A 27257-nucleotide genomic window follows, 5' to 3' on the forward strand; every position below is an offset into this window, starting at 1 on the left:
AGCAGCCGACAGGCACGCAAAGTTAATACGTGTGGAAAATGGAACATCAGGGTTTTAAAGCTCTATACATTCATACATCCTAACGCTGAAATCTGATGTTTATCTATATTATACATATAAATATGTTGTGTCAGTTTTGAAAATAAAAACAGTCCTTTGATTTTTATATAGATAGTTGAATATTAAATAATATAACGTGACACTTAATCGTTTATGTACCTTGTATGGTATTTTTGATTTAGTAAAAACACAACCGTTTATCATTTTATACAAATAATATAATATACAGATATAAGCACATCTAAAACGGATTACTATAGTACAACAATTTGGTGTAGTTTGTATTAAATATCAACCCAGTATGAAACCTTTGAAAAATTAATTATGCAACCATGATCCTAACCTACCTTAAGTCTTAACATTACTTATTAAGAGATATTAACTAGATTACGAGGTGAGAGTGTAACCACGTCATATTATATAATATACTTATTGACTATAAAAAAAAATGTTTTGAAAATTCGTAGTTGCCAATTCAAAATTCTAATATTTTGTTTTTAAAATTCCATATTTTATAAGACTATGAAAAATTATTGTTTATTTTATAGGATGTCCTGTAATATTAGCGACCACTAATCTAATGTGCAAATATGATGATTGTATCATAACATTATTTTTAGTATGTATAACAATCATTATAGTCACTGCTGTTGTGTACATTACTAAATATAATTATACCGTTTTCTCCATATCGTAATTATTTTACCTATACAAGAAAAAGGGAAGCCCGTCCTTTCTTAATTAAACGCAATAGAACTTTTTATAACAATCATAAATAATAGCAATATGAATTATTACACAGTATGAGAATAAAATGAGAACTGCTGTTGTATGCAAAGATGATGTGGGAGACTGTGTCAAGTGGAAGTTTATAACATAGGTGGTTGACATTAAATAGTTGTGGCGAAGGCGAAGGACCAGATGAAGAATAATTTATTACACAGTAATTAGTTAAGACAATTAGTTTTGTCAATTAGCAATAATATCATGTTTGATAAATTTTTGTATATACATACATTATGAACTCAAGCGAGTCGCGTGTAATTTAATATTATCAACAATTTATTTCGCGACATTATACAGATATAATATGTGTGTATCATTCATCAACTTCACTTCAACGTGGGTAACTTCTAAACGTCTCCCGGAATCCATGTCGAGCGTGTAAAATCTACATGTATAATGTGTAATATTGAATACATTATAATATGTGTGCATTGTTTAATTTGAGAGAGAATTTTTTATTTGTTCTGTCGAGACAAATAAAGATAAAATCTGAACCACATTAAATTGGTCGGGTTTTTTCATTTATTTTTAAAGGTAATTTAATTAACTAACATACCTTTAATGTAAGTAATTCGCATATACATCGCTAGAATCGTTAATTTTAGGACAGACCTCCAATTAGCATGTTGTTTGATCATTTCCTGTCATCTGCATAATCTCAATCGCGTAGTTCGTGCATTCGTTAAACGTGACCTTTGACTATCCACACCTATCCGCACTTCCTAAATGACATACTGTACGCTTTTTAGTTAGTATTATAACATTAAAATGTATATAAATGATAATTATTATCATTAAACATTTACAGTGATAAATACATTATCGAAATATAGTTTAAATTTCAACTTGCGACTAGTTATTGGGTAGGGTATCGCCTAAATAGATTTTGTAAATTGTACATTTACAATAATGTGGGTCCGACATGGGCTTACTTGCACAATGACAGTTGGGATTTGCCGTTTGAAAAGGGATTTGCGTCCAGACTTAGATTCAAAGTTATTTTCTTTTATCAGTCTATGTGGGCAATTATTTGCGATAATGCCAAGTTTATTCTGTTTATTGAGTTCCATAGACATACTGCGTCTTTCAGACTAAATTACTATATATGTCAGGCCAGTTGATTGCCATTCATTCTTATTCCGCTGTACCTTTCTTTATTGACTAAACTAACAACTAACGAAACGGCTGAAATATTCAGAAATGCATTTAATTTTCTAATTGAGCACTTCTGAACGTGTTGCTGACAGAAATGGAAACAAAAAGTAAATAACGGAATTTAGCAAATCTCATAAACTCGGTTGGCAATGAAATGTTAATTTAATTTCATGATTCAAAATATTCGAATTAATAGCGTGTTATTTAGTGTTAAATTATCATTATCTCTCACGGACACTAAAAGTATAAAAACATGTAGTTCCTGTGTATTAACACTGCTTAATTTTAAAAACTTTCAAATATATTATAGTCCCAGTTTTAGAATCAGGCTATGGTCACTGTTGTTTTAGCAATTTAATTGTAATTAAGAAACAGTTATACAGTCTGAATACATTAATTATCCATTATAAAAAATGCATACCTACTTCGATATAGATAAATTATTAATGCCAAGTATCTGGTTATATTTGTATTTGAATAATATTATTAAATAGTGTACAGGTTGGATTTGTCAAGCAGCTTACATTTAAATAATTAAATCACTTTTATCGAGCGACATTTTTATGATCAAAATTCATGCACACACTGTAATGTGTTCTATATGTAATACATTAATTTATTCTATTAAATTATTCTATTTTTCTATAGTTATAATTGTTGTGCTAAAAATAGCATCACATCAGTATTTAAAAATTAGCACAATAGTATATTTAGTACAGCTTCATCATTTTGAAAATAAATACAATTGCTACCACTCCTTATTAACAAGATAATTTAAGAAAAATCGATATGCCTCGATTGACATAATAATACATCTACTGTACACCTTACGGTCCTTGTTTACAAGAAATTTACACTTACTTAAAACTTACAATACTGCTTTATTTAATTCGTAGTCAGTACACCTTAATTGTTCTGATTGCAGCGTCAGTACTATGAACAAGTTTCCTTTGTGAAAACGTGACAATGCAAAATTACAAGGAACGTGCATAGGCGGTAAAGTTATTAGCATAGTTAAATCGTTCGGTTTGTATCCATTGTGGGTGAAATAGGTATGTACACATGATTAGCTACAATGTTGGGAGCACACGGATAAGGTTATAATTCTGGTACAAAAAGTGTTGACTTGGTTTTACCATGTTAAATACCTGGTAAAATGTTGTCAAGATTAAATGTTCATTAAAGATTTAATGTTAATCATATAATAAAAATATAAATAGTTGTAAAACATTATATACTAGGACCTAGTATATTATGCAGTCACCAAAAGAGGATAACGCAAGATTCTTACAAATACAATACATTCAAGCTGAGTGAAAAAGTTAAGTAGGTACGTTTGTTGACATAAAGATTTTTAAATATACACATATTGAGTTGACTAAAAATAAATATTAACTAAGAATAATTTCCATGTGTACTTTTGATGTAGTTATTTTTACACCAGGCATTTATATAAAAAAAAATGCAAAGAAAAATATAATTATGCATTTCTACCTGTTTCAATATAAAATATATGAATATAAGAACAAATAAGCAAATACTATTATAACATGATATTATATTAAATGTTTTCATGTTAGCTTTGAGGATGGGAAAATACAATATTTTGAGATAAAAATTACTTATTGTCATGTGTAAATTGTAATTTTGTATTCTGTAGTATGTATTTTAAGTTTCAAAGTACAACTTTATTTTACCCATCCCAGATAATTGTCTGTGTATATTATTGAATTATTATTAAAATATATCCTAACATGGCCTTAAAAATATAATGTAACAGTAGTAGTACTGGCGCTACTGGCTACAAAATATGATTTGGTATGACAATCAACAACTGTAATGTAATTAATGCATTTTTGTTTGTTCTATAATTCATGCTCGTTTTGAAACTTAACACAACAGCGATGAAGGAAAATGCTAAAGGTACTTTATAACCTCGCTAGTAAACGCAATTATTAGGACGAATCTTATAAGCGAAACACTTGTACGCGTTTACAAAACACTTTTACTGTAGAAATGACTCAAAGAAACGTACAAAACGGTAATGTTAAAATATTTAAATAAACAGAATTTAATTTCTGTTGACATAAGCTTAACGTAGAACACAAAGACGGCGTTTTCAATTGCATTACCGCTGACAACGAAGAGATCTGAGCATCAAATGTTAACAAGTGGTTTTAATTACAATGACACAACGGTTCAACAAGGATGGCCACTTTATAATTATTTTCATGTTCCAATTATTAGAAAATCCGATAAAATATATTTTTATTAATATGTCATCTGCACTCCCCACATAGTAGCAATTAGGCTAATGTGAATACAAACTAAAATATTTTATAATATTTAGAGACAAACAAGAATAATAATAAAATTGATGCACCATTTAATCAAAACCACATACTATAAGTTAATAAATGCCACATATCTTAACAATTAATTGCCCATAGTATGTTGTTTAAGAATATTTAATGGAAACACTAAAACGTTTTAAGATGATATGCTATTATGACATCTATTTTAAGAACATCTGTGATATTGATACTGAATTCAGAATTGTTTGTATCTTCATAAATATTTTATAACTTTGCATAACCATGTTTTACGTTTCAAACGAAAATTATAGCTACGCAATAGACGCATGTGTTAAAAGACATTTATAGTTTGTACTCAAGCACTACGAAAGTGATCGTACGCCTTAAAACAAGCATACAAATTCTAAATAAATGTACTAAATACGTAATTAAAATCCTTAGAACTTCAAAGAGGATCAGCTTGGAATGTGTGACTCCACGGTATTCAGCGTTATAATATAATTACATATTTTGATTTACAAAGTAAATACGTTCAATGAAGAGACAACAACTCACATACTTTAAAAGTACCTATTAGCTACACAGTGTCAACTATGACCTCGTACTCAGTTTTTTTTTTTTTTTAACTCGATTTATTTGTTTAACAACTCCATCGCTAGAGTATTAGCAATATGTGCTTGGTTTGTGTTTCTCATAGAGTAAGATTGCAACTATGTGTAAAAGATTCGTTCCATCGGTTTCGATAATGTTATCGAGTGTGCAAAGTTACAAAAATTGCATCACAAAACTCGGTAGTGAACGTTGAAACTAATATTCATCCGATATATTTATAAATAAGACCAATAGAAAAAATCACATTTCGAAACCTAGGCATGATTATAAAATGTTCAGTAAAATATCATACTATTTTCGCGTAGGATTTTGTAAACTTAACACATCTATACGATTAGGGCGTAGTCGAAAGGCCAATATTATAATATGAAACTTGTTTTTCCATGTCAACTTGAACCGTCGATTATACTATTGATATTATTATTAATTATACATACCATGCAGTATGCACAAACAGTCGAACCAAAATCCTGGCTTTAGTCAACTTTCTTTATTTGACATATTTGCCTTATAATTGCCGCAGTAAAATTTAATTAAAACATAATATTATAAAAATTTTCAATAAGATTTTTTTTTTGTTGCAAAATATACATATTATAACTTTCTCATAAAACTCATTGCATAACATGTGGTGTTTTTCTTTATACTACCTCAATTTTTCCAAAAATGTATCTTGTATAGTTGTATCACACTTGTCTGTACTTTCTGATTTGAGACTCTAACCGTGAATTGTTTAGTTTAAGAATAAATTCGTTTAACGTTGTAATTTATTATATTGACTATTATAATATTAGTTTCTAATTCAATATAATGTGTGTTGTTAAAGTTCTATTCGAGATAAGGTGGAGTAAGACGTGTAGTTCTCCCAAGTGGCAAAACCAAACAAAGAGACATTTTAAGTATCTTGTTTAGCGTAACAATCTGACTTTCATGCTTACGGTTGGTGCGGCCTAGCCCTCTAGGATGAATACCTTCCCGTAGGTATCATTGGGCCATTGATTCGTTATAGGAAAGACGATAAAGTTTTAGTTTGAACAATAGAAAACGTTGGTTAACGCCAAAACCTTATCTGAGAAGGATAATTATTTATTTTTCCATAAGCTTAGCCAAAGTAAACGTAGTATGTAAGACGTAAGTTACATAATGTTTGATGGGATATATGTGTATTTAATTAAAATACATTTTAGTTTTATTTTACTTTAACATTATCTAACCACACAGTATACACTTTTGACACTTGTTTTAAGATAACTTTAATTAGCAATATTAACTTATTTACCGAAAAACCAATTTTTTTTTTTTAAATTATACTTTTTATTTTGTACCTATTATTTAATATTAGTTTTAAAAAAACTGTCTATTTAAAAGACTGATACGTCATATTATGATCTTGAAGCTAATTTTAAGTATTGATATTAGGCTGTAACTTTTGCTTGAGAGACCCGTTTACTCGCTAATGAAATATGTATGTTTTATTACAATAATTATTGTTTGCTGTTAATTTTTACTCTTGACGTCTTAACACGCATTGTGACTCACCTTAATCTAAGTTTTTAGTTCAAATGATAACTAAACAAAAGATATTTGCTTACCGTGGCCAGTTTAACATATACTGACGAAACACCACTAGACACGTGATGCTTAACGCGACTTTGTAATAGATAAAACAAATCTATTCTATCTCTTGTAAGTTGTATACAAATAAGTTGTACACCACTGAATTAAAACTTATATTGGGCAGCTTATAACTTGTATAATATGTACATTGTACAGTTGTACGCCTAAGCACATTTTCCTGGGTTTATTTACCTAAGCGACAACCGCAAACGAACGTCATCGATATACCTCTAATGCTACGCTCGCTGTTGTATGTTGAAATCGTACGTGACCACTGCAGCATAATCCAAAGCAGCAGGTGTTGTGTTTCACCAAAAGGACATGCATAGCGTTTTAGTACACCGAAGCTGCCAAATGTTTATTTAAAATACATTTATATTAGATTTTATATCTATCGTTGTACGTGAATTCACAAAAAAATTCAAACAAATAACTATTGTTATTATTAATATTTTACCAGACAATTTTGTACCTATCAAAATTATTGTTGAGTACATATAAATATAATAAATGAAATATTTTTCATCGAAACTTTTTGTATTTTTATCAAAACGAATTTTTCTCAAAAACCATTTAAAATGTTATTATCTATATAAGTAACTACATAATATATTGTCGTATAGAATCAAATGTCATTGGTTTTAGACTGGTGGAACATACGAGTATTCCAAGACGGACGGCACCGCATTAGTTTGCAGCTAAATCTGAATCGTATGCAGGTTACGATTGATACAAATAGATCACGGGTGTTAAGATGCGACAACACCTTACGGCGATAACACATTTCATTATTATTGATTGACAAAGCCGTAATAATTGTACTAACACGTTTTTTCGGTTCTACACTCAAGTAGTCTCAAAATAAATACAAGATGTAAGGAATCCGCCAGAGAATAAAATAATATTTTTTTAAACAAAATATTGAAGGAAAAAAAACGAATCATCAACAACCGTTTTATTCCATTATTTCCGCAATGTTGCACGGTATTATCAACTTAGGACTTAGGGCCAAGTCCCACTATGTCGGTTAAGCCACTCAAAGAGACCCACCGCCAATTGATCGCACATTATTCATACGTGTTGTATTACATTGACAAGACACCTCACCAGGTTTACGTGGCTTGTGTTTATTATAATTTATACACAGCATCCGGCAAAGTATGACATGGACCTTACTGTGTCGGTAAGCTGAATAAAACACATTTGCATTTTAATCATATTTTTCTACCTTTAATGCACGTACCACTACAACCAAATTAATGAAATTTGTTAGCTTATGGTATTATAAATTATATTGCGTTATTTTATTTACTATTCCGAATTTCTAATTAGTAATAAACATATTAATTATTTTTAAACAATTCTATAGTCAAATAAAGAATATTTAAAGAAAATATTCTTTATTATAATATGTAACCATAAGTTGCTCAAATTATTTCTAGATCAATTTTCAAAGTTGTACTATAATTTTAACAACCAAAAAATGTTTAAATAATTTATTATTTATTTATTAAATCATTTATTTAAAGAAATATAATAATATGATAATAAATTAATCTATAAATATTACTATCTAATCAACAGGTTTCTACCGGATGGGAAAACATTCCCAAAATAAATAAACTGTTAAATTACATAAAAAGTATTCACAAGTATAGTTGTTGTATAATACATAAACAAAATTTATTAACCGTTACAATTTTTTTTTTTCAAAACATCATTTAAGTAATACTAAAATTATATAAGTACATAGAAAACGATTACATAATATACAGGGTGTCTTCCATTACGTAAACCTGATATTTCAGGTATCTTTACTTCCAAAACTGAGACGAATCTAAAACTTATTTACTGAGTTTCCGAATTTTTAGAATACATTTAAAAGTAAAAAATGAAAAACGGTAAATGAGTTACAAATATTTATAATGTCTAAAAGATACAATACCTTACATAATGGTTTGCGTTTATGGACACCCTTGAATTGAATTATAGGCAAATTGAATATAAAACCCATTTAAAACTTATTTTTCACATTTATGAAAATATGTAGAATTTTTATGGGAAAACTACCCGTCTTTTTTATGAATACTAGTTGCGGTAATTAATAAGTTTTCACGATATGACACAGCGTTTTTTTTTTTTCTCTTTCTCTAAATCCTTAATATTATTGTTATTAATCATTAATGTAAACCAATATAGGGAAATATTCGCTGTCGTCCAACTCACCTGTTCATTTGTTCCCAGGAGGAAAGTCATAAATATTTATTAATCCCGTTTTTTTCCATTTCTCACAAGACCACTGGCACTAAGGTCAGTGGAAAATACAATAAAGCTTTTGCCGCTGCGCAGGCTTTTTTTTTACCAGTAGCAATGTCGATGCTTTTAGTATTTTATACTTTTATCATTCGTATTAACCGACTTAAAAGTATAATTCAATGCCAGTTTAATCTAATTTAAATAAATTCGTCCAGTATAAATCCCAACTTAATTCGTTCATACTGTTTTTATTTCCACTTGCTCTTATTCACCTTCAGTTATACAGCACAATAAAGTTATTTTTTCAATGACAATTTTTATTTTATTAGTAAAAATGAATAGAGCAAAAGTGAAGTATAAAGATTTTGGTTTAACAAAAAAAATAATAATATCACTATTAAAGAGGAGTGCATTAAAATAATACTAATCATATCAAGTTTTTCTTAAAAGTTAGCTTTATCATGTTAATAAAAATTGCTCGGTGTTAGTTCATTTAGTATGTTATGATAATAAAAGTCATAAAAATAAAATAATAAATATATATTTGAATACTTTAAATTTATCTTTATTTATTTTTGTTTTAATTATTTAATAATATGATATGATATTCTATTATTTTAGTGTTTATCTTTTATAGCAGCGCAAAATAAAAAAAAATCAATAGTGATTATTATTGTTACAGACAATTATGATATCATGTATTATAGTGTTGTAAAAATGGGGTTTCTGTACCTTACAGCTAATCTGGTGGCGAAATGTTAGCCCATACTGGATTACGACGATTGGTCAGCGGTCGTGCACTGGTATAAATTAATACCAAGTGTAGGTATATAATATGATATTGTGATGGACATCCAGATTCCCACTTTCTCTCTTTACCATTAATAACCCTACACGGTTTCGGCTGCGGCGGGGTTTATAAATTAACGGCCGACGACACATGGCCGTTCATTCGGTTATCCACATCCGAGAAAAAAATAGTGCTAAAATTTATAAACACAAATTTTAAATTAAGAATTAAGTCGATTTTTATATTCTATCAACTGTACAATACACAGTGGCAGCGCAATCATGTCTTCAGTAGGCAACGTGGTAGTCCGTAAGCGAAACGAATATGACATAATATAATATATTTTTATTGTCTGCATATTATTGTATTGGAAAAAAATTCAACAACAATTTTATACATCGTTTAATGTGCTGCGTTTTTTTATATTTTTTTTTATCAGTACTCTCGTGCTTTTTGGCCGGCACTTCGGCGTTACAAAAGCTCACCGAGTTGTTCAGCTGGTCGTCTTTGGATTACACTTTTGCCAGCGATGAACATAAGAGCTACGCGCTCGAAAGGGGCGAATTCGTGCCGGAAAACAATTTACCCGTCGGCATTGAAGTTTGGAAAAACAAGCTGTTCGTCACCGTACCTCGATGGGCTAACGGTAAGATTTTTAAATATTATTAAAAAATATTTGTATTTTACAAACGGAAAAAATGAAAAATTAATAAATGGTTGCACCCACCGTGTGTACCGGTGATCGACCGAGACTTGCGCATCCATTACCGTGTAAGTGTTCAAGAAAAATACAAACAAACTGTTATTTAACGTCTTATAATGACCGTTTAATGGTGTAACCGGCACAAATGTTTATATTTGCGAAACTTGCCTTGGCAGGTTAAAACTAAGTGAATCCGTAGAATTTTACTTTGGCATAAACGTGTATTGCGGTACTTGTTGTTGCCTCCGTCATTCTGTACGTACCTACTATATTGTTTTTGAACGGCTTGGAATATTTGAAAAATTAATGCACAATTACCGCCATAACAATCTGATTACCGGGGTAAGGTGTTTACATTAGTGGAAAATAAATAATATAATTTAGACATTAGAAAAAGGTCGTTAGTCTAGGAGAACTATTTTTCCATAAGCCGCGTTACGTGACAATACATACTGTATATAATATTGTTATGCATCGCGAAACATAAAATTGCAGTTTAATAATAATTGTATTAGTCAAGTTAAGCGTTTAATAATGCATTTATTATTACACCATACATATATTTCGCAACAGTTCATAACATGTTTTGGATGTACATTAAAAAAAAAAAAAACAATTGTTTAAACCGGATTTATCTTCTTGACGTTATTGAATGATTCTAATAGTCGCACAATACAAATATGAAACAAATCAAACGTGAAATTGTTCACACGTAACGTACACGCGTTTGACTATTTAAACGATTTAGTAGCTAAAACATATATTATTATGTTGCACAATGCACATAGTTGCAATGCCATAATTGTTCACCTCATATAAGTATTACTTCTCTAAAAATTATTAGAACAACTGATACAGATTGTTGCACTATATATTGCATACTAAATACTACATTTCAACAGTATAAAAATTAAATTAACTTGCATCAAATTTGTTTAAATTGCTAAATTGAAATTAAAAACCCCACTGTTGTACGTAACAGCCGTTAAAATATTTTTAAGGTTTTGTGATTAAACGACAAAAAGGCGACTTAACGTTGATTTTGTTCTGTTTGTCCGTGCCATCGCGTTGTAGTAGGAAGGTAGGTGCACACGTTGTATTATATTATGTACGCGCATAATCGTTTCACGCCTATTGTGTGTAATCGGAGACCTTTAACCCTTTACCGGCGCCTTCTATTGTGTACCGGAGACGACACTGTTTTGGCTCGTGTACATTTTTGATAATACATTTTGCGTTTCCGTATAAACTGTTGACCGTATAATATGCGGTATGTCCGCATTGGCCGAACAAAAATGTATCGCTCGAAATCCTAATAAAGAGATTATTGGGACCGTTACGTTTGGCCCTCACCTCCCACCCACCCTACAAGGGAAATTTTTCCCGGTACCGTGGTCCGGCGCGCTTTTATGCATTCGAATTTTCCTAAGGACCCGCCGCAGCATTGACCCCGTCTCCGACTATTGTTATTTTATTGCCACCCTCTAGAATTTCCCAAGAGTACAAAAAAAAAAAAATGTAAATATTTGCTCGCCGGAGGGGGATATGTCTTTTCTTATACTCGGGTTGTGCACAAAACGATCCATATACCGGCCGGTGTGTACGGGTCTCGGAGGGACTATCGAAATAAAAATAACGTTTAAAAGTCACTCGTTGCTTTAGCGTCATACCGGATGAACACACTGGCGCTATTTCTTCGTACATCTATGTAGAATGTATACATTATGCGCGTATAACGGCGTTTTCCAAATAATATTTCGACCGGTCGTCAACGGCCATTTGCATAATGCGCCCGGATAACGTTTTGTTCTTATACTCCTCGTACACAATCAAAACTGTTTATCCTTATTTTCGGTAATACTCGACGGTTGTTGTTGAAGAATATATGTACATGTATTACAATATACATTGAAATAATACAACTTGAGACCCACGTGCCGTGTCCGGATTCGATGAAAACCGCCTCGAGTCTCGACGGTAAGAAAAAAAATAAAACAATTGTTTTCGTTCCGTCCGAAGATCAGTCTTCGAGGGTATAGGAAGGTACGTTGCGTTATCGATGCACATCCAGTGCTTAAATAATAAATATTTCAACGAACAATACGATATTAAGTTTAAATGTCGACAATAGTTTTGTTTAAAATGTTGTTACTTGCGCTCGAAACTCGGCGGATCTTCTCGAAATCCGATGCGCGATTATAATACAAAATTCTCAAAACACTCAAAACGCTTCGCAGTAAACGCATATCATACCAATTTACTTTCGGCTTTTATTCAGTACTACCGATTTCGTTGGTAGCAAACCGCTTTTGAAATAAAATAGACTACAAAATATAATATAATATAGTGTACTGTACACTTTATTAAGTAGGTACTTATTTTATACTGTGTCATAACAGATCAAAAATCCACAGGGACCAGCTTTGTAAGTATTATACGTCGTATCTACACTGTAGAATTGTAATGAAAACCACCGGCTTTGGAGTTTAAAGAGCTTGCTACGTTTTAGGCCGAATGTCAATCGGATAAGTACAAAAACTTGTAGCCTTTTGAACTCGCATACAGACATGTGACCGTTTCAGTTGATATGGTTTTACGCACATAACCTTTGTCTTATTACTTTTCATCGAGACAGTTATCAAATGTACAAGGGCAATTAACCTAGCAGTAAACAATATTGTTACCTCCCTATAATTAATGTGTGTATATAAACCAATTTTTATTTTTTTTTAATCAGTGCATTTGTAATGATTAAAAAAAAATAGATCCGTCCAATTATGTAACAACGTAACATACTACTATACCGTTCAAGGCCAGACAAAAACAAGTTATTTAGGCTTTAGCAGTTCACTCGGAGTAGTCTAGATTTCATAAAACTCGTTATTTGAGTATTAGCGAAATAAAATACTGTTCTTGGTGTACCTGACATACTCAGATAAGTCATTCACGATTCACATCATTCCACGCGCATTTCATTCAAAATAGGTAATAAATCTATAGATTGTAAACAAATTATAATTATAGTTCACGATTACCCAACTCCATTTTCACTGTTTAGAGGATGGGGGGGGGGTGTTATACTATGTATGCTTTTTGTGTAATAACTTAGATTTTACATAAGCTAATACACTATATCTAAGAAAGCAAATTCCGTTAACGCGTCGTCATTAGTCTGTATACTATATACTGTATACTAATTATAAAAAAAGAAAAATTTACACTCTATATACAAAAAAAAAAGTAGAATTAGTAAATAAGCTTTTTAGAAACTAAATACAACGACAAGTAAGAAGGGAGGCGTCCATCGACACTACTTCCAATTGAAAAATTAAAAGATTAAATAATTAAAAATAAAACTTTATTTATTTTTTGTACATGCTGAGGAGATCTTGTGGCCAATTTTGGTTTAAGCGTTGAGGAGGATTGCCAGGTGTTGTGGAAATGATAGCTTAGTTATTATAGGGGATTCGAGTGGTTAGAGACGTTCATATTATAGGCGCATAAGTTTGTTGACTGGTCGAAAGAGATGCAAGTTTAGAAGTTTTAGCAGTTCGAACGCCGTAGTAGGTCGTTGCTTGATATAAAAGCTAATCTACAAATTGGGAAAGGAACCAATTTATACTATCAATTAAAAGGATTCCAATTATTGGCGAAATCGATGAAAAATTGAACATAAAAAAAAAAATAATAGAATTGTGGAAAATAACGGCGAAGAGAACACACGGTCCACCATTTCAGTAACGGCCAAGTAGTCGGTGATTTATCAGGACGTGTTAATGCGGCACGATCAATCGTGGCGTATCCTTCGGTCTGTGCTAAATAATCGCGGGATAACCCTCGTTATTTACCGAACTTTCAAAAGCATTTCTGCTGGACTTTTTAAAACCGTTTTGTTTTGTTCTGTTCATTTTTTTATTATATTGACAAAAAATTGAATGTGCACCACGTATTACAATACGGACGTGTCACGATAAACGGTTTTCATATTTTTATTTTTACCACAAAAACAGAATTATTTCCCATAAACTATTATTGAATATTTAAATACGTATTTAAAACAAAATTATGGGCTTTGTATTTTTTTTTCTACGAATATTTTAATTATTCGGTAGTTTTAATCAGAAAAAAAATATTAAAGAACAACGAAAAAAGAAAAATATATATTCCGACTCAACGTTGAAGTAAAAAATATTAATATTACATAATTTTTTTTCGAGAATTACCTATAGATTGACGGATTTTGTACCTTTAATCGCTTTTTAATTAAATTTATAAATAATTTACGGCATTCGCTTGTCAATTGGGTCTTACTACAAAAACGGGTGTTACACTTTTTATGTAACTATAACAAGTGAGTCTGCTTGAAACCCTACGGCTATAGAGCAGTACTCATACAGCCTTGACCGGCAAGCGTTGGTATTAACATTGATGTTGTTGTAATATTATTAGCAATAATCATGACATGCCAGGCAATAATAATGGAAGGTTTATTTTTCATTTATACATACAATTTTAAAAAGAAGTAAAAGTCATTGTTCTTTTTCAAGGTCTTTCTAACTCATTCGGCACAATTTATGAAAACGATTAACATATAATATGTACATAAGTATCGCAATTATTCGTATGTAGCGCATACGTCATAAAAACAAGAAGTTAATCTTTAATATTAAGTTTATGATTTTAATGTATGCCTGGCGTATAGGTCACAAGAACACGACGTTAAAATGAAGACATTAAGTGTATAGAATTTTTTTGAAGTTTAATTTTATCATTGTTTAAGGTAACCTTTTTTTGTTTCTTTTTTAAAAATTAATTAAACACACTGAGTAATATTATACTTAAAGAGCTGCGGGGAAAAAAGATCAATGTCAATTTTTTTTCATTCTGAGAAAATCAGGTTTTTAATTTCAAAACGTAATACATTTTGCCTGTATACCTAAACTTCCGGCGGTCGTTACTCTCGACTAATCTGTTTTTTCCCTGGTTCGAGTGCATAAAAGATACAATACGTCAATACAGATAATTTGATACCGAAATCTCATTTTCAAAAAAAATTGACATTGATATTTTTTCCCCGCAGCCCTTCATTTATTTTTATGATAACATTTACAAATTAAATTAAATATGTTGCCAAAATTATACTACGTCCAATAAAGTTCTATAATAATAAAGCGTTTACTGTTCAGTAATGAAAATGAATAACGTTTATTCAATTTAATACATTTTTATTGTTATGTAACTATATTATATTATATATACCGCACAATTTAGCTGGAAGTATTTTTTTACGTTCCAAAAATAAACACAATGATTAATGAGAATGGTAATATATTTTATACGGCATAAAAGTTCTATTAACATACATTTACATTTACAACTAACTAAGCTTTAACATTTTTGCTGTTAGAACACTTCACAGGCATTTAAAAATAATTTCCATAATATAAAGGCATTCCCTTTTTTATATCAACTAGAGGTATAATAATTATTATTTAAATACAACTTTGAATTTAAACAAAATCAGTTACCGTTCATATTTTTGAACCCTGTTTAAAGTTTCATTAAAAAAACCCGAAATTTCATTAAAAAAATAAATACTGAAGAAGTTTTTGCACATTACGAATAACGTAAATTAATACAAATTGAGTTTGTTTATAAATTATTACTTTCCCCGCATACAATTTAAATAATGTGTTATTTTTGAAGAACACAAAATGTTCATTAAAATTGTAATGCTAGAAATACTGTTTACGTTTAAATTTTAGCAATGAATAGTTTAAAGAATAATTATCAAAAAAACATTTATTATAAATTTATTGAATTTTGTAAAGTTAAAAAACAAATAAAGGACTTTGAAAATAAATAATGATATCATTGGATTTAAAATTATAATTTGTGATTACAAAAACTAAGACATAACTGCAATGATTTTATTATACAACCGTATTCACAAAACAATATAATTTTTAGTTTTCATGTTTTTAAACTAGAATGACATAATGTTAAAAAAGGCGCTTAATATTTTACAATAACGTTTTCGAGTGTTCTTTTTGAAGTTTAAAAATTAAAATATTATTTAAAATGTCAAAAAGGTTATCAATAATGAAAAAACCTAACTTTCTTTTTTTTTTAATTTCAATTAAAAATTGTTCGATTGGTTGGATACGCACATAATATTATTTTAACACTCCCGGAGACGTTATACCCAATGCAGTTTTTAATTATTATATTTTGTAGTTAAGTGTACTAAAATGTACAATTAAAATGAATAATCTGCTCTGATATTTTATTACTTATAAATAATTTATTACCATATTAAATATGAATAAAATATATAATGCATTTAATTAATTCCCAATTCTAATGTCTACACAATTTGTCTTTTTGTAATATTTAATATGTTCATGTTTATTCTGATATAGTTAGTCGATATTTGTATAATATTTAATACTATCCAAGGACACTGCAATAGTAATGATCACGTACTTAATTCAACAGTACCGGTGAGCCGATAAATTATTGCAGAATATTGGCTGTAATATAAAAAATATCCAATGAATCGATTTCAAGTTTACGGCAATGGATTAGGTTGGTGCGGAGGAAAAAGGGTTTTAATTGATTATGTTTTGAAAACCGTGTCTGTACTTTTGCCGCCCTAACTAATTTTTAATGAATAAATATTACTTCTGATGGGTACAGGTATATAAGGAAAGGAGTTTGTAGGGCCGAATTATTGATGGTGCAATAACGGATGTCGGAAGGCATTAGGATTTGAAAGGAAAGCCATTGTAGACGGAAAAAAAAGCACACATATCGGCCGGGAAATTCGACAAAGGTCGACTAGAAAATAACCGTACACGAATAATACATAAATAATAATAGTGTGGGTGAGGTACCCGCAGATTATGCCAAAATGACCGACAATGTACGTGAATTTATTTCTCTCTTCATCAGTCGGTTAGCGCCACACACTACTGTGTAAAGCCTGCGCACGTGTCCTTGCCGTAGGCCGGAGGAGCAGTGACCAGACTTGCGGGCCAGATGAAATCCGTCAACGGTGTCGGTACACCGTCTGAATACAAAAGTCAAACTTCGCCAGTATGGTATTATTATATATGTATGTATATACCTATATTCAAGTACGGGCGTTGGCGAAAATTGCGAAACAATATTGGCTAGGAGGGTCTATTATTTATGGCGAAAAAAAAAATGTATCGGTGTGTTAGCTGAGCAGGTTCGATATTATCATTCGTTAATTACAACCTAAAATAAAATAGTGAATTTTTTTTTTCATTTGTTCGATGAAGCGGTGAAATTCCAAAGATGACAACAGAATAACCCTTTTTTTTTATTATTTGTACACGCTGATACGAAAATAAGTGTGTTCGTGCACTTGGTTAATTTTCACATAACAATCTGCACGTTTTCCATTCGAATACACGAAACTGAGCTCAAGTGCGAACTATACGCGCAATAATATACTACTCAAAAAATGTAGCTGTGATGTTTGATTTTTTAGCTGCAATAAACAGTTCGGAAAGTATATTGGCTTTACACAATGGCGTGTTTACTTTTGACGCTGGTCGCAACAATATCCGAGCCGCTGCAACGATTTCTTTGTTCGGCATTCCCATACCGATCGAAAAATCATATGCAGTTGGCATTTCTAAGTATAACGATCAATAACAATTGAAAAAGTCCACCCCTCCTCACAAAACCGAGAAAGACACCCTGAATTTGTACACCATAAATCGTTAGTTTATTTTTTATTCTTCGCATCACATGTATATGTGTATCACATGTGCTATACATGTAACGCTGTACCTTATTTTCTAACATCGGTTCAATTTTTTTGGCAGACTTAACGTGATAATTGTTTTACGATCATAGTATGTCATGAATGTGTTAAAGATTTTGTGGATTGAAATATATCATATCCTTCGGTGTATAACTGATACTTTCATGATTATTTCCTTGATAAAAATTACCTATACTCGGTTATTATAATAATAATAAAATAATCTGACTCGTTGTAAGAGTTTATTTGGCTGTCACGGGCCGCCCGCCCACGAGCGGAGAGTAATTGCTTAAAGTGCCTACATTGATAATATTATTTCGCTATGGAAACAAACAGCCGTCGGTTATAGGGATCCGTTGTCCGTAATAATTACGGGTTGTTCGAGGTCTACCATATTAAAAAAACCCGAAGTCGGTTGTTACGACGTTCACGTGCTATATTATACAACCGTAACAGTTGAACAAAAACAGTAACCGACCAAAAAAAAAAAAAGCCAAGATTTTTTTACCCGGGTATTGTGTGCCGGGCGCCGCGCCGGGATAATATGGTTATTTTATTTACACGGGCCATGAATAAAAAAAACCCCAAGTGCCGTTGTCGTCGCGTTTTAAATATGCATGCGTTTTCATCTGTGTGTATTTATATTATGTTTATGATGGTGAAAAAGGCACAATTAACAGACGTGACGCAATAAGTCCCAAATCGGATTACCCGTAGCGACGCGCACATCGCCTAATAAAGCCGGCGGCGGCGGCGGGTTAACGGGTAAACGAGTGAAAGGTTTTAGGAATTTCACCGAAAAGTTGGGAATTCATGGTCATCGGGTTACCGACACGTTCACGGTGATATAATAATATTATCTGTGCGAACATTACCAATGTCAGACGTACACGTTGTCGGCTAATCTTATTTGCTTTACTGATATTCGTTACTGAAGCAAGTATAAGTACTGCAATCGTTTTACCGACGATTTTTAATTTAGGTATATATTCATCGTGTGCCAAAGAGGCGTTAGTAAATTGTTGTAATTAACAAATATGATAAAAACATTTGTTTAGATTTTGAAAAATTCCACCGAGATGCACAATTTATTGTATAGATTTTACCGTAACGGCCATGATCTCGCAGCAATAGCTGATGATGATATAGTATAGCTATACGATAAGATAAAAAAATTATAAAAGAGGTAGACGACTGACAAGTTGAATTACAAAAGGGTACAGTTCAGGATGATGTTATAAATTAAAAACTACGTATTATATCAACAAGACCACGACACCATGATGCTGGCACGACGAAAGTAATGGCACTAACAGCTATTGGACATTGACAAAGCGGAATGAAATTAAAAGAAACGAAAATGATTAAGGGAACTAGAATTACGATTAAGATATGAAGCGTGGTAAATGAATAGTGAATGATAAACAACGCAAAAAACATACGGATAGAAAATGTATTGTGTTTTTACCACAAAAATAGGTGTAACAAACTGGATAGTTAGTTTTTAATTTTAATAATTAGATATAAAAGCGAAAGCCTATTCGATAAAAACCTCAATCTCAAGTTAAACTTTGTACATTTGTAACAATCATTACATATAATTAATTAATTATAAAACGTTATAAAACATGTAGTACGAATAATGTAGCGATTTGCGGCTACACGAATTGTAATAATTGAAAAATGATTATATTTATGAAAAATTCAAATAATGTTTGTAATCATGACTTATGCGACCGACCACAATGGCTGAAATTAAATTTTCAAATTTTTATGAGTTTATCAATGCTTGCCTCTTTTGTCATCGATAACGTTATTTATGTGTATGTGTGTTAAGTACACTATTAAGACACATTCATGTTGTCGTGCATTTCTATAAATGGAAGTTCTAGCTAACATGCTGTAACGGTCATGTACTCACAACAAATTATTATCGTGTAGGAAGATATCAATTCTATCTAAACTGGTTTAATAAAATAAATACGCACTCGGTCGATGAGTTCACGTAATACTCTATTGACCTAGCTGTGTTTTTTTTTTACATAGCATTTGAAAAATACACTGCTTGCATAATTCGAATCGGTCTTTGGAAACCTAACTCGTGTCTACAAAATGAAATGTACGAGTATATATTATACCCATACCATTAAAATCCGTATGTTGTACAGTTTAAGATGGTGGCATTGAACATTTGTTTAACATTTTGTAACAATTGGCGACCGTCGTTCAATAAGTTATAATTTTTATATATTCTCTAAATGAAAAAATTTCGTAAAAATCATTTATTAATAATTGTATACTTCGAATTACATAGTTTTTTAATACACAACAGTGTCGTATACGGATGCATTAATAAATTATAGCACATGTCATGTCAAAACAGAAAAGACATGATAGACACATTTAGCGGTTGACAGCACTACTATATTTTATGAATTAAATTTAACACGGCCTCAGAGCCACCGTTTTGAGACAATTAATAATATCGAAAAAACTTAAGCACTTGTGGTTATATTATGTAATAAAATAATAATAAAAACCCTTAACCATAAAAATGATATACTCTCTCTCTTTCTTTTTATTAAAACACAAGTAGATATTTTTTAAACTAAAAATACACCCACGCTTGCCATACAATGTATTATTATAAGCTGTAACGCTTATAACAATACCAGTGTCATATTATACCCTTAACATAAACCGTTAGACAAGTTTAAAAGTTTAACGAGATAACCAAAAAAGTGATTAACAATGATAAGTTAAAACGGTAAGTATCAAAACTATTCAACATTTACTTGCCTTGTTTAATACACATTTAGATCAAAATTGAATTTCTGATGAGAAAACTCAGTGTTTTTAAACCATTTGTTTTAAAATTAGAAGGCTAATATTATTTCTTGTAAACAGTAAAGCGGAAGTCCCGGACCTTGTACATACATTTAACACAAATTAGTATTTTTTATAATTTATCCAATTAGTAACCGTATTAAAGACTAAATACTGTTGTAAGACTTGAAAAAGTGTCTTGGCGTAGATCGTACTTGTAAAATGAGAATCATAAAACATTACATGACAACAAAGTTTTAAAACAAAATAATAAACTAATTAATTTTTTTACCAAAAGTCACGGGAATCCGAAGGAGCTGCCAAAGTTAATTATATCTGCATTTCCAAAAGCATGACTTTTACAAACTAAAATAAAACGTATACAATATAGTATTATGTAATATATTCTTTTTAATCATTTTTTAGTATCTACCTTTATATTTTCAATTTCATTTTTCCAAGAAAACGAAGTGAGCATTAATAAACTTTTGGGGATTTTTTTCAACCCTCGGCGTAATAATATAGTCATTTTATTTTTAGTTGGTTATTCAATTGGCTAACAAAAAAAGTAGTTTGAACGCTAACCGAGGTGTTAACAAAACTAATGATTCTTTATTACACTACAAGTATTTAATATATGTACATCTACGTTAACGTTAAGATAATCTGCGCACTAGATGGGGAACAGTCCCAATTTTTGTTGTTGAACCGGTCACGTTTGAAAAATTAAATTACCTACGTTCGTTTTTATTTGTGTAAACAATGTGTTAGTCTTTACGACAAGCGTAGAAAGTAATCGGAAAATATGTAAACAAATATTGAGTTATACGCTCTGTTGATTAAATAAAATCGACACAATAGTGAAAAATATATTGAGGTTTAAAAAAAAAAATGAAAATATTCCCGATATATTAAACATTTTATAATGCCTCAGTTATTATAACTAATATTATTAATCAATATCAATGCCTTACTGAATGAGAGTTTGGTAAATTATTATTTTTTTAGGTCAAAAACAAATATTATGAAATATTTAAACGAATGTGTTATGATAGTTTTTTTATCATTAAGAAAACTAATCATATGATAGGCAAGTAGTTAAGTGCTTACATAATATTATAGTTATTAAACAGTAAACCCAATTATTCATAAAATCATTAATGTTTGGTATAACCCTAATATAATATGTCTAACCTTAACATACTACTTTTATTCCCAAAAAATTAATAAAACTTATGTTTTGATATCCATTTCCCTGGTATTTTTTTTTTTTTTTTAAGGCTTTATTATTAGTGTTCAAGCTCTTTAGCCTATCAAACTGCAAAATATCTTAAAATGTGATAATATATAAAAACAATTTGATTTTGCGTATGCATTAAAACAAATATTCATGCTATTCGCAGGCGTTCCTTCGACATTGAACTACATACCATTAGACGTGAGCTCGACCCCGTCGCCAAAATTGACCCCTTACCCGAATTGGGCGTATAACAGGGAAGGCAATTGTGACGGATTGACGACCACCTACAGAGTAAAAGCCGACACGTGCAACAGGCTATGGGTTTTGGATTCAGGAACCGTCGGAATCGGTAAGTTTAGTTTATATTTTTCATTAGAGATATATCACAACAACATTCACATAAAAGTTTTTTTTTTATCCTCTATATTTGAACTACAAGTTTTAATACTGTTTGGAATATTTAAAACATCAAATCGTATTTATGAGTTATTATCTAAAAATTAATTAATCCGTATAAAGGTTCTGAATATTACGACGTATGTGCACAATGTGTTTAGTTTATGCGGGTTAAGTATTAGTTTGCGAGGTTTTGAGTAAATGAAAATATTTACTGTGTATAAATCCTACGCACCACTTGGTAGTGTTTTTGCACGTGCACTCACGCGTTACTCTTATTTGAGTTTTATCTGTTGGTTCATTTATATACTCAAGTTCTATAACATAAATAAATTTAAAACGTTCGTTTCGTAAATATTTTTTTTATTTTTTATGAAATAGTATGAATATAATATAGTAACCATTATAGACAAACAAGGGACAAATTAGTACTCCACTGGATGTATCCAACCTATACACAACCAAAAATCTTACCAACAAAGCCAATGTTCATAGTAGCCAAGGTTAAATTAAAAAAGAAAAATGGCAATAACCATTTTTATCAAATTGTCTCGAATTGTGATTTGTAGTAATTTAATATTGCTTTTAAACCCCACGCGTTAGTTAAATATTTGATTATAATCTGAAAGTGAATGAATACTGTTTGTTGTCATATTATGATGAAGCCTAATAAGTAAAATTATTTTAATTTGCTCCGCCCTAAGAAAAAGAAAAACTTCTTTTACCTATCTTAAAAAACCAATCATAGCTCAACTAAATAGGTGATTTTCCGTACGAATACTACGATATTATCACATTATATTTTAAACAGCTAAAAAAGTACACGAATTAAAATCTTTTTGGTGAATATTTGAAACCTTTATAGCCAAAAAAAAAAAAACAATTGTGTCGATCGATATCATTGCTTTTGATGAATTATTAAATGTCTCCGCCGTTAACCCTGACTGATTTAAGGATACGAGTTTGTTTTTTATCAACGAATTCTATTCCCATCAGACTTGGTTGGAATTTTTCTCTTACTCGATTATTTTCTTTTGCGTTTTCGTTTTTTTTTTTTAACGGTTAGCAATTTTTCGGGCTAAGACTTGGGGGAAGCAACCGAGGTCGGTCGGATAGAGATCGTGTGAATTTGTCTGTTTCCGAATCGCACAGTCGACCGCAGCGCGCTCTTCTATGCGTTGAATCTCGGCGCTCACAGTCGTTTGTCAATCCGAGGGGCCCAAGTCGGTGGGCGAATGTAAGACAGTAAAGTTTTCTTCACACCCCCGACCAACCCTGCCGTTCGGGTGAACTCCACACCATTCGCGGTATACACTATAACTCTATTTTCACATAATATATATATATATATATATACAGTGTGCGCCCTCGCCTAGAGTAAGGTGTAAAATCCAAAACGACGACGATTTTCGTTGGACGACTGCGGACTGGTCGCAAAACAGCAGCCAACTAGCTCACCCTCTTTTACCGCTTTGGAAATTGATGGTCGTTAATTAATCAAAGAGCACATCGGCGTCGGTTTACTCCTTTGTGACTATATATATATATATATATATATATGTGTGTGTGTGTGTATGCGGTTTTACACGGCGACCGCCGCACTGAATGTATAGATCGACTGATGAAAGTGAAAAAGACCGAAAAGGCGTTGAAGAGACGAAAAAAGAACTAAAGGAATAATGAGTTAGGAAACGAAAGTTTCTCGACCCTAGCGAATTTAATTTCCATTGAAAGTTCGATATTGTTTTTAGTAGGTGGATTATATCGGACCATTTGTTTATCATTTGTTTGTTTCTTAAGTACATAACGACAACCCGCGCTCATTATTCCTATTATTCATTTTGAAAAATATAGGAAATTTTTTTTTCATTTTTTAAAACTGAAAAATTAAGAAGATAACATGTTTGTTTAGACGTCTACATATATTTAAAGTTAAAAAATATTTTCCTTTGACTTCCATAAAAAACGTTTCTTGATTATTTGAGAAAGTATTCCGATCGTAGGCAAACGATTCTGTCTATTTTGTTTTTTTATTTTTAGCTTAAAAACTAGTGTTATTTGCTTATATAAGTTTATTAGTTTTACATTTACTTGATTATTTTCATGATGTTGCACAAGAAATAATTGCATATTGTTACAAGCAAATACCATACGAGTTCAGTCTTTTGATTTGATATTTCATTATATGTGCACTTGTATGTGTTAATTTATATTGCATACAACACAGTATGATTGTATATTATAAATTATGTAAAACTAATAATGTATTTTCCTTTAGGCAACACTACTAAGCAAGTATGTCCGTACGCCATCCACGTATTTGACTTGACCACGGATAAAGTTCTGAGGAAGTACACTCTACGACCGGAAGACACCAACGACCGTACGTTCATCGCGAACATTGCCATCGATATCGGATCTAAAGGATGTGAAGACACGTTCTTGTACGCGTCCGATGAACTCGGCTATGGGCTGATCTCCTACAGTTGGGAGTTGAACACTTCTTGGAGACACACCCACAGCTTTTTAATGCCCGACCCATTAGCCGGCGATTTTAACATCGGAGGTACGTACACAAGGGTCGACCGACAACTTTTTGAAATGGAGAAAAAAAATGCATTCAATAAAATGTGTTTCATTCGTCGTATATTATAGGTTTGAATTTCCAATGGGGCGAGGAAGGCGTTTTCGGTATCACGGTATCGCCGTTCCTCGAAGACGGTTTCCGTTTGTTGTTCTTCCATCCGTTGGCCAGCAACCGAGAGTTTGCCGTCTCCACTAAATTCTTGCGGGACCCCAAGATCACATCCGAAGAAATCTACCACGACTTTGTTGTCTTGGAATCCCGGGGACCCGGAGGTCACATCACAGCCCACTACATGAACGACGACGGAATCCTGTTCTTCAACCTGATCGACCGGAACGCTGTGGGCTGTTGGAACTCCAAAGTACCGTACGAACCCAAGTCGTTGGACATCATTGACTGGGACGACACCGCGTTGATCTTCCCGAGCGACGTCAAAGTAGACTCTCTCAGTAATTTGTGGGTCATGTCCGACAGGATGCCCAACCATTTGATAGACAAACTCGATTTTACCGACATTAACTTTAGAATTTTCTACGCTCCCCTGGACAAGGCGTTGGCGGGCACCGTTTGTGCCAACAGTATCCCGTACGCTCCATACTTGTCCAACCAAATTGCTCCGAAACCCTACTAGACCCGTTTCAAAATCAATAAACTATTTGTACACATTCGCCGAGTGCACTCTATCCAACCGTTACACGCGTTTCATTTATCGCACTTAAATTTTTTTTAAAAAATCATGTACATCGTGTTGACGTGTATCTGATACTATCAGATTACTATATAAAATCGAACACATTCTACAGTTTGAATGCGTTCGGTTTACCCACATGCAATTCGACACAACCAATTAAACTTGATTTGTCTCGATCGCTTGTTGAGTTTCATTAAATTATTGTAATTTTCATCACTTATTGTTTATTGATACATAATCATCGTTTCTGTACTCATAGTTTGTGTATTATGTACATTATGTAGTTTATAAATGATTGTATAATAACTTATATTTTAGTAGCTATTATTATGTAAAATTGTAATCATCCAGTGTAAATTATTACTTAAATTCAATCACTTTAATGAAAGAGAAAACAATTTATAATGTATATTTTTCAAGTTCTTACGTTGTCACTTTTTAATTTATAACAAAATATTTTCGTGTATTTGATATCATCAATCATTAAACACAATACACGCATGTGCCAACGATTTCTACATTATTCTCTTAAGTGCGTAAAAAATGCAAAAACTATTATATTTTGTTATTATTTAAATTGATTATTAAATAAGCGACGAATTGAAAAATTATTGAAAATTATTAGCGGATAAGTTTACACGAAAACGTACATCAACTCTAAGGTTAGACCTTCAATTATTACTTATTTTTAAAATTCTAGAAATTAATTTTAAATTAAAACTTATTACAACAATTCAATCTAGTGGGCAAAAAGAAAAACAACTATTGCTAAGAACAACAGCTGTTCAAGTGCGAACCGTCGACGAGCGAAATATGTGTTTTTTTGCAGTTTTAGTTTAAAAGAGTGCTATTGCCTATTACTATGTTATTATAAACAGCCATGTGAAAACATATAAAACATCTTAACCTTTTAACGCGAACCTACTGCTAATATCGGTAGATTTACAGTCTGCTATACTTTCTGCTATAGCAAATATAGTTGGTTTTCTATTAAAAACTTATCCTGGTTATAACCGCTTGGGCTGTAAAAGCGCACTCGTCCGTTGTTTAACCGGAGCACAGTTTATAAGTGTAAAACGGAATGTTTCAGCTATGTGTGCATGGACGATTATGTGTTGGTTGACGTTATGAATACTACGTTTCTTCGGTTGTTGAGCAAAGCAATTTTGCCGGTACCAATTTTACACGCGGTAGCGTACGGCCGTAGATACGACATGGCATGACCCATATAGTATGTGTATGTATAGTGGCAATAGTCACAGATAAAATGTAGCCACGACACGGAGAACTAAACGCATATGTATTCGCATTCCCCTGTTATTAAGTTCAAGTTTTGTGTGTGCACAGCACGGCCATAATAGAGATTGCTTTTGGAAATTATTTGTCCCTCACTTAACGAAGCATCGTAGTAAAGTGCAACATCAG

At 31.5% G+C, this 27257-nt stretch overlaps 1 protein-coding gene across 1 annotated transcript; it reads left to right on the forward strand.

Moving 5' to 3' along the window:
* Window positions 1-9726: 9726 nt before the first annotated feature.
* Window positions 9727-26333, forward strand: LOC126846311 (protein yellow). The gene is made up of 5 exons (XM_050585622.1): window positions 9727-9900; window positions 10031-10237; window positions 22322-22507; window positions 24833-25120; window positions 25210-26333. Exons 1-5 carry the CDS (start codon window positions 9873-9875, stop codon window positions 25770-25772), a joined length of 1272 nt encoding a protein of 423 aa, XP_050441579.1. The 5' UTR covers window positions 9727-9872; the 3' UTR covers window positions 25773-26333.
* Window positions 26334-27257: the final 924 nt, after the last annotated feature.

This window comes from Adelges cooleyi, unplaced genomic scaffold (assembly GCF_023614345.1).
Source record: "Adelges cooleyi isolate 19-005CV unplaced genomic scaffold, UGA_ACOO_1.1 ACOO_flye_CR_arks_rails_tigmint_CR_PRNA_9, whole genome shotgun sequence".
Lineage (NCBI taxonomy): Eukaryota > Metazoa > Arthropoda > Insecta > Hemiptera > Adelgidae > Adelges > Adelges cooleyi.

Bases quoted from the DNA above. Each gene is read 5' to 3' on its own strand.
- LOC126846311 (XM_050585622.1), top strand. From the start codon at position 9,873: ATGTCTTCAGTAGGCAACGTGGTAGTCC. The intron at 10,238-22,321 runs GTAAGATTTTTA...TGCTATTCGCAG, and splicing joins CGTACCTCGATGGGCTAACG to GCGTTCCTTCGACATTGAAC. The intron at 25,121-25,209 runs GTACGTACACAA...CGTATATTATAG, and splicing joins CGGCGATTTTAACATCGGAG to GTTTGAATTTCCAATGGGGC.